Source organism: Oryzias latipes, chromosome 23, assembly GCF_053564925.1.
Source record: "Oryzias latipes strain Hd-rR chromosome 23, Olatipes_Hd-rR_3.1".
Classification (NCBI taxonomy): Eukaryota; Metazoa; Chordata; class Actinopteri; order Beloniformes; family Adrianichthyidae; genus Oryzias; species Oryzias latipes.
Genome location: NC_136259.1, coordinates 4263702 through 4277267, shown reverse-complemented (window position 1 = coordinate 4277267; position 13566 = coordinate 4263702). Strand labels below are relative to the sequence as shown.

Below are 13566 nucleotides of genomic sequence, written 5' to 3'. Positions count from 1 at the left end.
AGGATGTTGGAAAGAGAAACTTTTTTACTTTGATCTAACTTAATTATTTGCTTCAGTTAAGATAAATCTTTTTTTTGTTAGGTCAGTTTAAAAAGTAACACGTAGTTTTCAGATAGTTATTTTACTTTCAATTCAATTGATTCAAATAAGTAGGTGTAACTTTGGTGCTGCTGTTAGATCGGCACCGCAAGGGATTGTGGGATACCATTTCTTTTCCCTGTCTGGACGGATTTTGGTTTAAGTGTGGGTTTTTGACCAAATGTGTTTAGTTGTTTAGCTGTTTTACTGTGTTTTACCGAGTTTTGCAGAGTTATTTTGTCCCACTATGCTTAAGTCTCTGCACCATGAGTGAGAGTGAAAGAGAGGATGATGAGTTTATATAGCACCCCTACTGTCCATATCCATAATGACAATGACGGAAATTGGTGCCATTCGGTTGTAAACGGATTCTGGTGCGATTCTGCGAAAGTTGTGTATCTTTGGCTCTTATACTCACTTTCGACCGCAGTCTGAGTGCTTTGCGATGTTCTTTAACGTTAAGGCAGCAGTTAGTCGAATGTGTTTCGTCACTGGTCCCTCTTTCTCATCCTGGGGAGGCACAGACAGAGAAGGGAGGGGTTTAGAGTTAGCAATTCTGACAAAAAACGTTCATCAGTAAATGTCAACAGTAATGTAAAAAACATAAAACTGCTCAGATCTCTTTACTCCAGTGTCAGTCCAGACTGGAGTCTGAGCTGCTTACTGCCCCCCACCCACCACCAAAAGCCCTTCTGAAGGGCAGGAGAACTGCACCGGGTCAGTCTGCTGTACTCACAGTGAAGTCCCTGAAGACCAGGTTTCGAGAGCCTCTGCGCAGCGCCATCAGAGCGGCGCTCGGGTGATTGATGATTGCTTTGGGCGCCCTTTGTGCCACGGGGCTGCCGGCCACCGGGGGTGTCCTTCACAACACGCCAAAAACACAAGTCAGCAAACATCGTAGAGGTGATGCCATCAAAAGCAAACACTGCCAAAACCCTGGTAAAAGAAACTTTTGGTGAAAGCCAGTTAACCCTTTAAGGCCGGAGGTCTAGCTTCAGTGTTGAGCTTTTTTAAAAGCGTATTTAGAGGTTTTGTTTTTTATATTAATTATCCGGGCGCATCCGTTTAAGAAAGTGGAAAAATATCAAGTTTTTACTAGAAATTATTCACAATAAAGTTCAAAGTGGCTGTAAGGAAAACTCTGATGACCCAGCATTCTAGCAGCATTTAAACACATCGTCTAACACCAAACTTGGAGATGTGGCGAGTCTTGCATCGGATTTGTGCAGTTCTGTGTGCATCGGGCGACTGGTGCGTGCAATTTAAAGATTCCTGTGCGTTGGAGCCGTTGGCTGAAATTTCAGGTTGTCAGTGCGTAAAGTGTATTTCATATTTTCGGTAGTTGAGTGTACACACAGTTATCAAAAATTACGCAGACACAAATCCTGTAAAGAAAAGAACAGTCTCCTTCGATTTGTGTGTGTATAGTTTTTGATTTGTAACTCATACAATACAATGTGCGTAACTGTGTGTACTTGTAATTGTGTATTAACTTGTACAAAAGTGACAAAATACAATAAACACACACACAACTTTAAATAACAGCAGCTTAAAACTAACTATACATGTAAATCTTTAAAAAGCACAGTCGACTGATACACAAAACCGCGTTTACCCATAGTACAGGTGTGAGACCTCACATCTCCAAGTTTTTTGTGTTAATGATGCGTTTACATACTGCTAGAATGCTGGGTCATCAGAGTTGTTTTTAATTAGCCGTTTTGAACTTAGATTGTCAACAACATCTGGTGAAAACTTGACATTTTCACATTTTCTTGAACAGATATACCCTGATAATTAATGTTTAAAAGTCTAAAAATGAAAGTTTAAAACACTCGACACTAAAGTATGTCTGTCCTCATTGCCCGCAGCGTCTTCAGCACAGAGATGTTTCCCCAGCAGGCAGCGCAAAGTCCTCCTCAACGCCCAAAGAGTGGAGCGGGTCGAAGGGCCGATCAACCTCTGGTTTGTGCGTTAATGCGGTTTTGTGTGTCAGGCGACTGGTGCGTACGATTTAAAGATTTGTCTGCGCAGGAGCCTTTTTGAATCTATAGTTTGTAATTTCAAGTTGTGCGTGCATTAATTGCGTTTCGTACGAACAAGTTTTTAGATATTCGAGTGTACACGTGAATACACAATTACAAGTACACACAGTTACACACAAAATGTATTGTGTGAGTTATACAAATCAAGAATGATGCACAGGTAGGGCAGGGTTGATAAAAATTATTAATCAATCTGTAAAACCAAAGTCCATTAGCTCGATGCTAACGTATAATGGGATTTCCCATAGGACGGCTAGTGCTAACGCTCCACCTAAACGTACATTGTTGACTAAATGAACAGATTGACAGACTCACAGGCAGTGAGTTTTCCAAAGTTTTTATGGAACCTAGATAGAAAACTGAAACGTCCTCCAGGAGAGGCAGAACAGAAGGATCTGCACATTTTTGGTGGAACTTCTTTTTTGTATCAGATTAATATTGTTTTCAAAACATGTTTAGATTATTAATTAATTTCTATACCAATATGTCTAAATGTGTAAACTGTGCAAAATCAAAACGGAATGGAATCGAGTGGATCAAAACAATCGAAATCGAGATCCAGGCTTTGATGAATCAAATCGATTCTTGAACTTATTGGTGATTTCCGGCTCTATGCGCACAAATCCAGTGAGACTCATTTCTCTCCATAGATTCTGGCTCACTGAAAGGCCCAGTGAGTCAGAATCCGCTGATCACGTCGATTGCGTAAACGGTTGGAGAGTTACGGTACGTCAAAGAGCGCGTTTTATGTTGGCGTCTCCAACGTTAAAGGGTCGAGCATGAATCAACAGATTTCAAAAGCGTGTTCTTTGCGATCCTTTCCAAGTTTTCTTGGAAGCATGAATGAGAAAAGGAAGGAGCTACGTACTGGGAGGAGGTGTGGTTGGGGCTCTGCTGCGCCTGCTGCTCCTCCAGCTTCAGTGCCGCCAGCAGAGCCTCCCGGGAACAGTGTTTATCCTGCAAGAGCAGAGCGTTCATGAGCGACCGCATCGCATGGGGCCAAACCCCGCCTGTTGGATGAAGAGGTCACCTGTAAGTGTGTGATGAAGGACAGTCGCTGGCGGGGAAAGGGTTCGCAGCCCTCCCACTGACACTGCCCGCCGTAGACGTCCTTGCCCCCGTGCTGCGTGGCGGCGTGGTAAAAGACCTGCGACGGCGTCTCAAACCACCTGAGCCGAGAAGAGAACATCAACAGAGATCCCCACAAAAGCCCTGACGGGGGGGTGGGGGTCGGGGGTAGAAAGGCATCGTACCGTTTACAGGAGTGCCACAGACACTTAAAATTCTGCCCCGGCTTCCGGCTCTGCTCTGTGGGGGGTTGCTGCGCTGTGGGCTGTGGACTGCTGTCTCCTGCTGCTGTGGGCTGGGCGGTGGGGGGCAGAGGTGGGGTAACAGCGGGCTGCAGGGTGGGGGGCACAGAGAGAAAATGATGAGGGTTTCAGGTCATTTGTTAGGGACAGGAGGACTTGTCGGCTGGCAGGTAACCCGGGCCGTCTGCTGGCGGCGAGTTGTTCTCTCAGCTGCGTTTCTGTGGGAGGTGGGTATCGGCGAGAGCCACATGGTCTTAACTGGCCCCGCCTTCTTAACCTCCAAACACACGGGACGGAATTTAACCTGAAACTCTAGTGACCTGTCAACACTGTGGCAGCCAAATCACTAAAAGCCAAAACACCAAAATGACCAGAAGATTTGATCAAACATACAATATTCTGTCATAAACCTAAAACGTGAACAGACTGCAGTCACACATCCTAAAATGCCAACGCTCTGCAAACTAAAGGAACGTTATTAGCTTGGCTAGAATCGGCTGGTGGCCGCGCAGCGGGAGTCAGGTTTTAAGAAAAAAAGTGAATTTTTTACGGCGCCTGGACGAGTTTTCCACATGCGCCACATCAGTGGCGCCCGAGCACACTTCAAGGTTGTCTGGTGGCAGTCCGGTGGCAGGAAGGCAGCAGCGAGATAATTGAATAATAGGAAGATCTCCAAGGTCCCTAAAATCATTTAATGATCAGCTGCCACTTTCCAAATGTGTGAACATTTGCAGAAAAACATTTGAAAAGGCTTTTAAAGGCGGCGGGGGGGGGGGGTTCTTACATGGGGGGTGTCCGAATTCCTTCACTGGACTATACTAACTAACTATAAAGATTGTTTGCCATTTTGTAGTTCTGTCCAAATCTACAATTCCAAAATCCATTCCCCTAGAAATTGTGCATCGATGCCCAATAGATTGGCGAATATAGACCACAATGCATTGAGTCATAATTTTTGACCAAAAAAAATGTATTTAAATGTAATTTTCTTTTCTAAAACCATCAACGTTTTTATCATCAGAACTCATAAATAATCGTCACAAAACGCTCATATGGATTAGATTTTAACTTTGTGAAATCGATGACATCGTACCCGGAAAGGAGTGACCACGGTGTCCGAACTGCTTTTAAAAGCCAGGGCACTACATAGCCCCTCATTACATAGTTTACAGTACTTAGGGGTTAGGGTGGGAATCCGGACACAACCAGGGACTTTCTGTGTTTCTTTTTAGAGAGAGTAAAATAAATGTGTAGCGGATCTCTGACAGGATCAGAGGTGAAGATCACAGTTTCCACGGCGACTCACCGGCGTGACGGCTGCTTGAGTTGGTGAGCAGTTCCTCTGATGGGTGGCGTTCTCTATTGCTACTTTGGCTACTGTGCTTGGGTCGGCTCCTGCGGGCACGGCCACCATGGTGGCGCTGCTGCCGGCGTTGTTGGGGTCGCTGATGGTGATGATCCTCACCCCCACCTTGTTGGGGATCCCCGAGGGCGAAGGGGCGCTGCGGTCCTCACTCTCGAGAGGCCTCTTCAGGCCTCGGGCCTCCGAGGCCAGCCCGTTTGCAGGAGGGGGGGAGGTAGCAGCGGCGTTGGGGGAGGAGTTGGGCAGCAGTTGCTGTCTCAGCACAGGCGAGGCGTGGCCCGGCCCCAAAGGTCCGTTACAGAGGCTTGCTGCCTGGGGTCCGTTGGCCAGGCGCTCCGCCGGCTGGGGTTTGGCAGTGTCCTGCTGAGGGGGAGGGGGAGGACTGGGGAGGGGCGTGTCTGAGCTGAGACTCTTCTCAGAGGGGGCCGCCTCCCCGTTCCCCAAGTACTGTTTGGAAGCAATGTGATTTGGAATGTTTTTGCTGAAGCTGCCCCCACTGTCGCTCCGGGGAAAGTCACACACCCCGTTGACCAGGGCCTTTTTGGGGTCAGAGTTTCCCTCCATGGGAGCGCTCAGACCCGGAGACGGGACCGGCTTCCCGTTGGCGGGGCAGCCCTCTATGGCCGGACCGTTGAGCGCCCCCTGGCTGTTCCCTGAGTGATATGGAGGTAGATCGAACTCCCCGCTCTTCTTACCGTTTAGCAACTTGGCTCCGCCCCCCACGTCGCCGTTACTGGTTCTGCCGTTGGAGGCGTCTCCCTCTGCCAGGGAGGAGTTCTCCATCACCTCGATCTTCCTCTCGTGGACGTGCAGCCCCGTCGCGTCCTTGGCCTCCTCCTCCTTCTGACAAATGATTTTGTCTCCTCTGAGGGGAGCCTGCAGCGGTGGCAGAGGAGGTGGGCCCACCAGGGCGCGGTGGGGGGGCGGTCCAGCGGCGAATGATGGGGAGACGCCCGGAACCACGGCTCCCTGGCTGACTACGGCCGTAGAGGTGGTGAAGCCCGTGTTGGGGACCACGGTGAAGGTGACTTGTCCGGCCGCAGTGGGACGCTGAATGATGGCGGCCCCCCCGGGACTGCTCGTGGAGATGAGCTGACCCGGCAGGAGCTGAACCGTCTGGAGGGCGGGGGAGCCCGCGGCGGGGAGCTGCCCCGGTACCAGCTGGACGTTGAGCTGATGGGGAGCGGGAGGGGGGGCGTTCTGGGCGTTGTAGCCGGCCTGGTAGATGACCTGGGGGTTTGAAGCTATCGTGTTGTTGGGGAGGGGCACCTGTGGAGCGGGGAGGATCAACTTTCCTCCTGGCGTGGAAGGGCCCCGCTTTGGAAGAAGCAGCTGTTTGATCAAGCTGGACTCGGTGGAGGTAGGCTGAGAGGGGGGCGTTGGGGAGATCATTTGGAGGGGGGGCTGCTGTCGTTTGGCAGACAGCGTGTGGCTGACAGTCTGATTGACCTGAACCTGGGCGTTGGGAGGGCAAGGACCAGAGGGAGGTCCCGGTTGGCCTATCTGGATAGTTTGGGGGGTGGAAAGGGTGGAGGGGTTGGCTAGAACAATCTGGTGTATGGCAGGGGGGTAGGCTGTGTTCTGCTGGGGGTTCGGGCCAACGATCACCACGCTCTGCTGCGGGCTGGAAGCCGCCAGGGGAACGGCCGCCCCCCCCGGCTGGCTCGGTGCTGGTTTCGGGGCGATGTTCTGAAACGTGACCCGTGACCCCTGGTTGTGAGGAACCGGGTTGAGAGAGGGCGGCGTGGAGGCGACACTCTGAGAGTCGCCCTGGGAGGCCCCGCCCGGAAGTCCAGATGGAGGCGGGGACTGAAGCACAGGTGGGTGCTGGGAGATGGGGGGGCACACACTTTGCACCTTGGCAGTGAGGATGTGGCCTTGGGGGAACGGCTGGAATAGCGTGACGGGCGTTCCGGCTGGTAGCATGGGGGAGTGCTGCTGTTGCGAGTTGGATGGAAGGGGGTTCTGGGGGCTGTGGTTCTGGGTGGCAGGGGGAGATGTTGGAATCTGGACCACCGGCCCTCCTTGCAGCTGCTGCTGAGCTGCCAGGGGGTTTGGTGTCAGCTGTTGGGGCAGATGCGTGGTAACAGGTGGGGGTGCCGGCTGCCGGACAACTGTCTGGTGGCTTGCTTGGGGGGGTTCGTGTGCAGTTAAAACAGTGGAGGGCGTGGCTGTGTTGGAGTTGAGGGTGGGGCCCGGTGCCCGGACAAAATGTGGGGGAGGTAAACCTAAAAAAACACAGAACAGAGTTTAGATGAAAAGAGAAACTTCCTGTCTGTGCGTGAAGACCCTTTTTTTTTTAAAAACGTTGCCGTCGGTTGTCGTCATGATTTATGGCTACAAAAACTGCCTGCAGGGAAAGAATCCAACAACACTGTCAGAAGAACAATCACTAATTTTTTTCTACAGTTTCAACTTGTTTTTTTCTTTAATCACAAAAGATCTTTGTAAAACTCCATCAAGAAGATCAAATGTGCGGCATTAACCGTATATGAGAACTGGACTCAGTGACTCCGCCCCCTGAAGTTCCAAACAGGAAGTACCCTCTGGCTCCAAGATGCCAAAATCCCATAGACGTCTATAGAGAAATAGACAGCTCCATTACCACACCATGGTCAAGGGGAATACTCGATTCTGATTGGCTGCTGGCTGTGCATTAGAAAGTGACAATGCACGCCTGCAAAAGTAGTTCCGGTCACATAGCTTGAATGTTCCGTATCACTGCGCCGGCTTCTTGAAAACAAACTTTAGCTTCATCCTCTGGACAAAAACAAGCAGAAAGAGGAGAACTTTCCCTCTGTCTATCTAACCCATCGTGACGACCAGCATATATATCGCCTTCCTTTGCCGCTGCAGTCGAGGTCGTTACCATGACGACACGATGCACCACGTATTAAATAGTCCGTTTTTGGGAAAAAGTGATTTCAACCGAAAAAAGAATAAAGTGCTAAAAAAAACAACGATTTATTTAATTTTTTTCTAAGTGACCATAGCGTACAGATTAACGCCCAGTTCTCTTATACAGTCAAATCTTTACAAACTCCATAACAGAATGTAAACACTGTGCTGTGGAGGTGTACCAATGGGTCAGCAGACTAAGGCAGTTGCCGGTCGTACCTGGAGGAGGGGCCTTAGCGTCTGCTGGCGCCTCATGTCGAGGCGCAGAAGGAGGAGTGGGAGGAGCCGGGTTCTGCTGCTGCTGATAGTATAACTGGACGGGCAGAGGGATGGCCCTCGGCCTGATCCCCACCAGCAGTATCTGGACCTGGCTGCCGGCTTTGGCCTCGTCCTGCCGCCGCATGGTGTGGTTGGGAAACACCGTCCTGCGACAGCCAGGATAAAGTCCGGTTATGGAGGACAGAGTCATTGCATTCATCGTCCTGCAGCTGAAGAATCTGATGGGATAAAGTCTGTGCTGATGCTGCAGACTCACCGCAGACACTTGAGGAAGCCGGTGGAGTTCAAGATATTGCTTCGTCCCATTTTGCTGCACGTGGATAAGTACTCAGAGTACATCTCTGACCGAGACACAGAGCCTTCAGAGTTGGTCTCGAAGTGTGCGTTTAACCTGTGAGGGAAGCAGAAACAGATGAGGGGGGAAAAAATAACAAACAAACAAATGAGTTATGAAAAATAAAGTATCTCACCACTGCAGCGTGAACTTCTCTCCATCCAGTTCAACGATCCCAGGAGGAGGTTGGGAGGACTGAACTGGGACCCTCGTTACTGACGGGACAGAAAGCATTCAGAGATTAATAAAAACTGGTTTTATTATCAAGCTGTAGAGGAAATGAGCGGCGACACATGCAGGTTCCTGGTTTCTCCACAAGAGGTCAGCAAACTCAGTTAAAGATCCACTGATGAAAATCCTGTTTTTGGTGTTTTCTAACACGTTTCTGATGATGAAGAACAACATATCAAGAAAATTAAATGAACAACTGCTTTTCTGAGCATCTCTTTATTGAAATTATTGTAAATCAGGAGCAGACCAAAAGAAATTGTTTGAAAAAGATTCTCTTGGTGACAGAGCTACAAACTCCCTGCTCCGCTCCATTCTGATAGCCCCGCTTTAATGGATAATAATTAAAAAGAGCACTGGGAAGGCTTTTACAATAAATCAAAGGACTTAAACTGTAATAATCCACATGTAAACGCAAATCCTATTAAAGGATTTCAACAGAACGTTTCCGTTTTGATGCAGTTTTGCAGCATCTGAGACTCAAACCCGCGGCTCCAGCTTCACAAAGACCACAGCGCAGAGCAAAAAAACTGTATGTTGGCAGACAAGTGTGTGAAAGAAGGCGTGTCTTCCCCTCTCAGGAACACAGCTCATGTTTACAACACAACCCAGCATGAGATCCAACAGCAGGAGAAGAAAACGCTGCACTAAAGTCCAGAAACCCAAAGACGTCCAGGAGGAGGTTCCCGTGCCGTGATGAAAGATCGCTATGCAGGACATTTGGAAGCGTGGTTCCCTGGATTTGTGCGAACGCTGAGCGCAGGAGAGGAGGAAGAGGAGCTGCGGGGGCACAGAACGGATCGATGGAGGAACGCCAGGCAGAAATCTGAATGAAGACGTTTCAACCACTGCTGTGTCAACCAGAGCAGCAATCTCTACAGCATGTGTTCCCTCTGCTCTCCAAAGTGGCACATTTGTGAATTCCCAGGACTAAAGTTTTTCCACTGCAGGAGATATTAGTGCCCAGAGACGTTCACTCACTCCTGAACATGCTGAGAAAAACATCAACTTATAAACCATACATCACATCTCAAAAAGCTTTACTTTCAGATGGACTTTAGGTTCATGTTTTTTATCTTTGGTAATTTAATCTGAAAGCAGTTAACGTCTTAAATAACTTGAATGAAAGCGCTTAGCTACTTTTATTTTTGTTTACACCACATTTGGACTAAATGGTGTCATTTATTATTAACAGGGACATAAGAATGTATTCACAGAATTATATATCTGATTTATAGCTTTATAGCTCTGGCTTTGTTTTAAAAAAAGTTATTTCCAATCGGTCTTCGAAGTACTTGAATTAGGGCTGCAGCTATCGATTCTTTTTGTAATCAATTAATCTAGCACAGGGGTCACCAACCCTGTGCCCGCGTGCGCCCATGCGCCCCCGAGCACCCCTTGTGGCGCCCGCAGGAAATGCACCAAAAAAATTTTTTTTTAATTGAAGCAAATATTCAACAATCAATCATGGGATGTCTGTCAATGACACCAATATCAACTCTGAGATAAAGGTAAACAAAAAAACAAATACGAAAACAAAAATAACCTTAACCTTTGTTTTGTAAAGGGTCCTTGGGTTCCTTGAAAGGCGCTTTAAATAAAATGGATTATTATTGATATTATTAATATGACTTAAAAAAATAAAAATAAGGGTCTATTACAAAAGTTTAAATAGATCAAATAAACTACACAATGTCTGGGCATTCTTATGATTCATGTAATGCAAAGATTTAGAGAATAGGTTGAGGTTGGGGGGGGGGGGGGGGCTAGGAGGTATTTAGTAAACAGGTCCTGTGGCGCCCTTCATACCACTTAGTGCCCATGAAATAGCCCTCAGTCTCGAAAAGGTTGGTGACCCCTGATCTAGCACTTAATCGATCGATTAATCGAGTAATCGGATAAAACGATTTGTGTGTGTTTTTGAACAACCAAAACAAATCTTGCATAACAAAAATGATGTGGTTGTAAAATGAACAAGCATTTGATTTTAAAGATCCGCTATGATGCAAATGTTACTTTTGGTGTTTTTAAGTTGGTCTTGAGAAGTGGCGGAGCTAGAACATTTTGTATGGGGGGGGGACAGAAGACTTTGAAAGGGTGGCACAACACCAAAATGGAAGGCCATTAGAAATAAAAGAATCAGAAAAACATATTTGATCATTATCATTGTTTATGTTTCGTGTAAAAATAATGCTTTTGTTATTTTTGCAATACTTAAAGAAGCCTCGCGGTCCACCGAAAGGCGAGCTACCGCCTGTCCCAGCCCCTGCCTCTCAGCGCCCCCTCCGCGGCCCGCGCTGGTCGCCGCGGAGCGGCTGACGCCGCTTCTCGCTCGCTGCTGGCGGCACGCGCGGGTATGCCAGCTCTATTTCTGCCGTTTATTTATAGATCTATTCTCCTGGGGAGCCGGTTTAACTCGTGCTGGTTTGCGGCGCCTTCCATCCGTGAAACCACGGTTCGACTCCGGGCTGCTCCCTGTTCCCTTCTCTACCTCTGCCGGTTCCAAGCCCGGTTTGAGAAGGTTGCGTCAGGAAGGGCATCCGGCGTAAAACATTGCCAAATCTATCATGCGACTCGTTCGCTGTGGCGACCCCAGATGGGAGAAGCCGAAAGTGGAAGAAGATTTATAGATCTATTCTCCGCCATCGCGCCAACTAAATTCAAAAGGTCCGTGAGAATAAACGGTCAAATGAAATCCCTGCGCCGCGCGAATAGTGCGCGTCATGGGAATTTAACGAGGCTTCGAGGCAGAGTTTTTGCCTCGAGGAATTTTTGTAATCGAGTAACTCGAATAACTCGAGGAATCGTTTCAGCCCTAACTTGAATTATTCCATTTTCCTCCCGTTTACAGCAATTTTGAATGAGAGGGCAAAGATCCTGTGGGACTTCCAGATCCAGACTGGTAGGATGGTAATGGCGAACCAACAGACATTGTAGCGGTGGACAAAAAACAGAGGAAAGCCGTTGTGGTGGATGTGGCAGTGCCAAGTGATGGGAACATCAGGAAGAAGGAACATGAGAAACTGGAGAAATACCAGGGACTCAGAGAAGAACTGGAGAAAGCATGGAAAGTGAAGGTGACAGTGGTGCCTGTGGTAATTGGAGCACTCAGGGCAGTAACCCCCAAGCTGGAGGAGTGGCTACAACAGATACCTGGAAACCATCCGCGGAAGAATTCATTAGATTTTAACCTCTGAATTGTGGACGGGTCCACTGGCACGGAAGTAAGCCTCGGCTTATTTCCCATCATCTCTTTGTTTACACTCTCTCCCACTGGCTTACAGCTCTCACAACAACAACAAAACTGTTTTTGAGCAAACACTGCATCTTTACAAACATAAAACCCAAACAGTCCAGATGTACAGAGGCGTTTGCCCCTGAATCCGCCCCCAGGGAGCCCCAAGGGGGGAAAATGGCGTGTTTCTGAAACGCCAAAGTGCTCACCTGCTGCTGCCGGCGCCGATGCGGGGACCTGCTCCACCAGCTGTGGCCGCACCTCCGACACCTGCTCAGCATTCGCCTGATGCTCGATTAAACGCACCGCCGTCAACGCGTCGGGTCCGAACGTGTGCAGGTCCACGGACACTAGCCGCACCAGGAGGTCTGGGCGAATGAAACGAGACGTTGACAAACGGACCAGTCTGCTTCTGCTGCTGGGACCGGTTCTGGTTCATACCTATGCTGTGGTCAACGGAGGCGATCTTACTGCAGGACACCTCTCCGAGCTGAGCCAGCAGGTACAGCACCTCCAAGGAGGCCATGAGGAGCATGAGGTCGGGCAGGGTGAGGAGCATCATCACCTCCCTGTACGACTCCTGGTCCACATACTCGCAGATCAACACGCTGTTGTCGTCCGCTTTGCTGAGGTTCCCCAGGATCTCCATGGCTGAGGGACACACGGAGCAGGGGGGGGGGGTCAGCTCAATCTGACATAGAGGAGCCCAGGAGCAGGGAGGAGACTCACCCCTCATCTTCAGGAAGCGGTCTCTGGACATCAGGCATTTGGTGATGGTGTGAAAGATCAGGTGCGTCGTCCGAAAGTCAACGGGGTCGAGCTGGAGCTGCAGCGAGAGAACCGCATGTTCAAACCCCCCGCACACAAACAGAGGGGAGCGTCCAGCATCCGAGGCTGAAGCTGGCGTCTGATGTTTTAGCTTCCACTTTGACAGTCGAGAGAAAATCTAAAATCACATTTGAACGGTTCCAACAGGAAATCTAGAAACCAAGGTTAAAGACGCTACAGAGGAGGGAGACCATCTCTACCCTCAAAAGTTAAAGAAAACTGGAAACTTTAAATCAACGGAGACGCCAACTTCATTCTCGGACCGAGCGGTCCATGAAAATCCTGTCCGACATTAAACTGGTGAGAGCGCTGACGTTCGAGCGCCGTACCTCGGCCGCCACGTTGCCCAGCGTGTCGAGTCCGAGCTGTCTTAGTGAGATGAGGTTACAGTGGGCGCAGAGCAAAAGGAAGCGCAGGCACGTTCGGTTGGCCGCCAGCAGCTTGACGTTGGCCTCCTCGAAGGAGAGGTTTCGCAGGATGACGGCGACCTGCAGCACCCGCTGGGCCTCCATGTCGCTGATGCCCTGGTTTCGCGGCGGGTGGAAGAGGCTCTGCCAGCGATCTCCACACGTGCCGTCTGCGCAGACAACACAGGGGGAGGGCCTTCAGAGCCGCCAGGGGTTTGGACTTGCACAGACACTGACGCACAGCCTCCTCCAGATGTGTGTGTGTGTGTGTGTGACAGTACTAAAACATCTGCACATCTGTCCCAGTCATGAATCACTCCTGTTCAATTCTTTGCACATTTTTACTTGAATCTTCATCTCATTTGGTTAAGAAAACTTATCTGGCAGTTTTAAATAAACAAAAGTGAATTTTTTCATTCTTACTTTTTAACATCCAAAACTTGAGACAAGAAAAACAGCTTTAAAAGTTAATGGATTTATGGATTTCACATCAACCAAGTCTAGAGTCATGTGAACCCAGCCGGGTCAAACAAACATTCGATGACAGCTCGTCAAACACCC

The 13566-nt window shown here is 49.0% G+C and overlaps 1 protein-coding gene across 3 annotated transcripts in view; it reads right to left on the bottom strand.

Annotated features, from left to right (window-relative positions):
* Nucleotides 1–13566, bottom strand: part of arid2 (AT-rich interactive domain 2) — a 42067-nt gene that overhangs the window by 2344 nt on the left and 26157 nt on the right. For all 3 annotated transcript variants that reach the window (XM_023952211.2, XM_078942152.1, XM_078942153.1), the window contains 13 exons: nucleotides 12928–13175; nucleotides 12500–12596; nucleotides 12212–12421; nucleotides 11980–12138; nucleotides 8444–8522; nucleotides 8230–8364; nucleotides 7914–8119; nucleotides 4740–7024; nucleotides 3377–3522; nucleotides 3154–3292; nucleotides 2992–3080; nucleotides 815–938; nucleotides 497–588 (listed from right to left, as the gene is read on the bottom strand). In XM_023952211.2, the coding sequence (XP_023807979.1) occupies nucleotides 497–588; nucleotides 815–938; nucleotides 2992–3080; nucleotides 3154–3292; nucleotides 3377–3522; nucleotides 4740–7024; nucleotides 7914–8119; nucleotides 8230–8364; nucleotides 8444–8522; nucleotides 11980–12138; nucleotides 12212–12421; nucleotides 12500–12596; nucleotides 12928–13175 (4009 nt within the window). The remainder of the gene's footprint in view (nucleotides 1–496; nucleotides 589–814; nucleotides 939–2991; nucleotides 3081–3153; nucleotides 3293–3376; nucleotides 3523–4739; nucleotides 7025–7913; nucleotides 8120–8229; nucleotides 8365–8443; nucleotides 8523–11979; nucleotides 12139–12211; nucleotides 12422–12499; nucleotides 12597–12927; nucleotides 13176–13566) is intronic.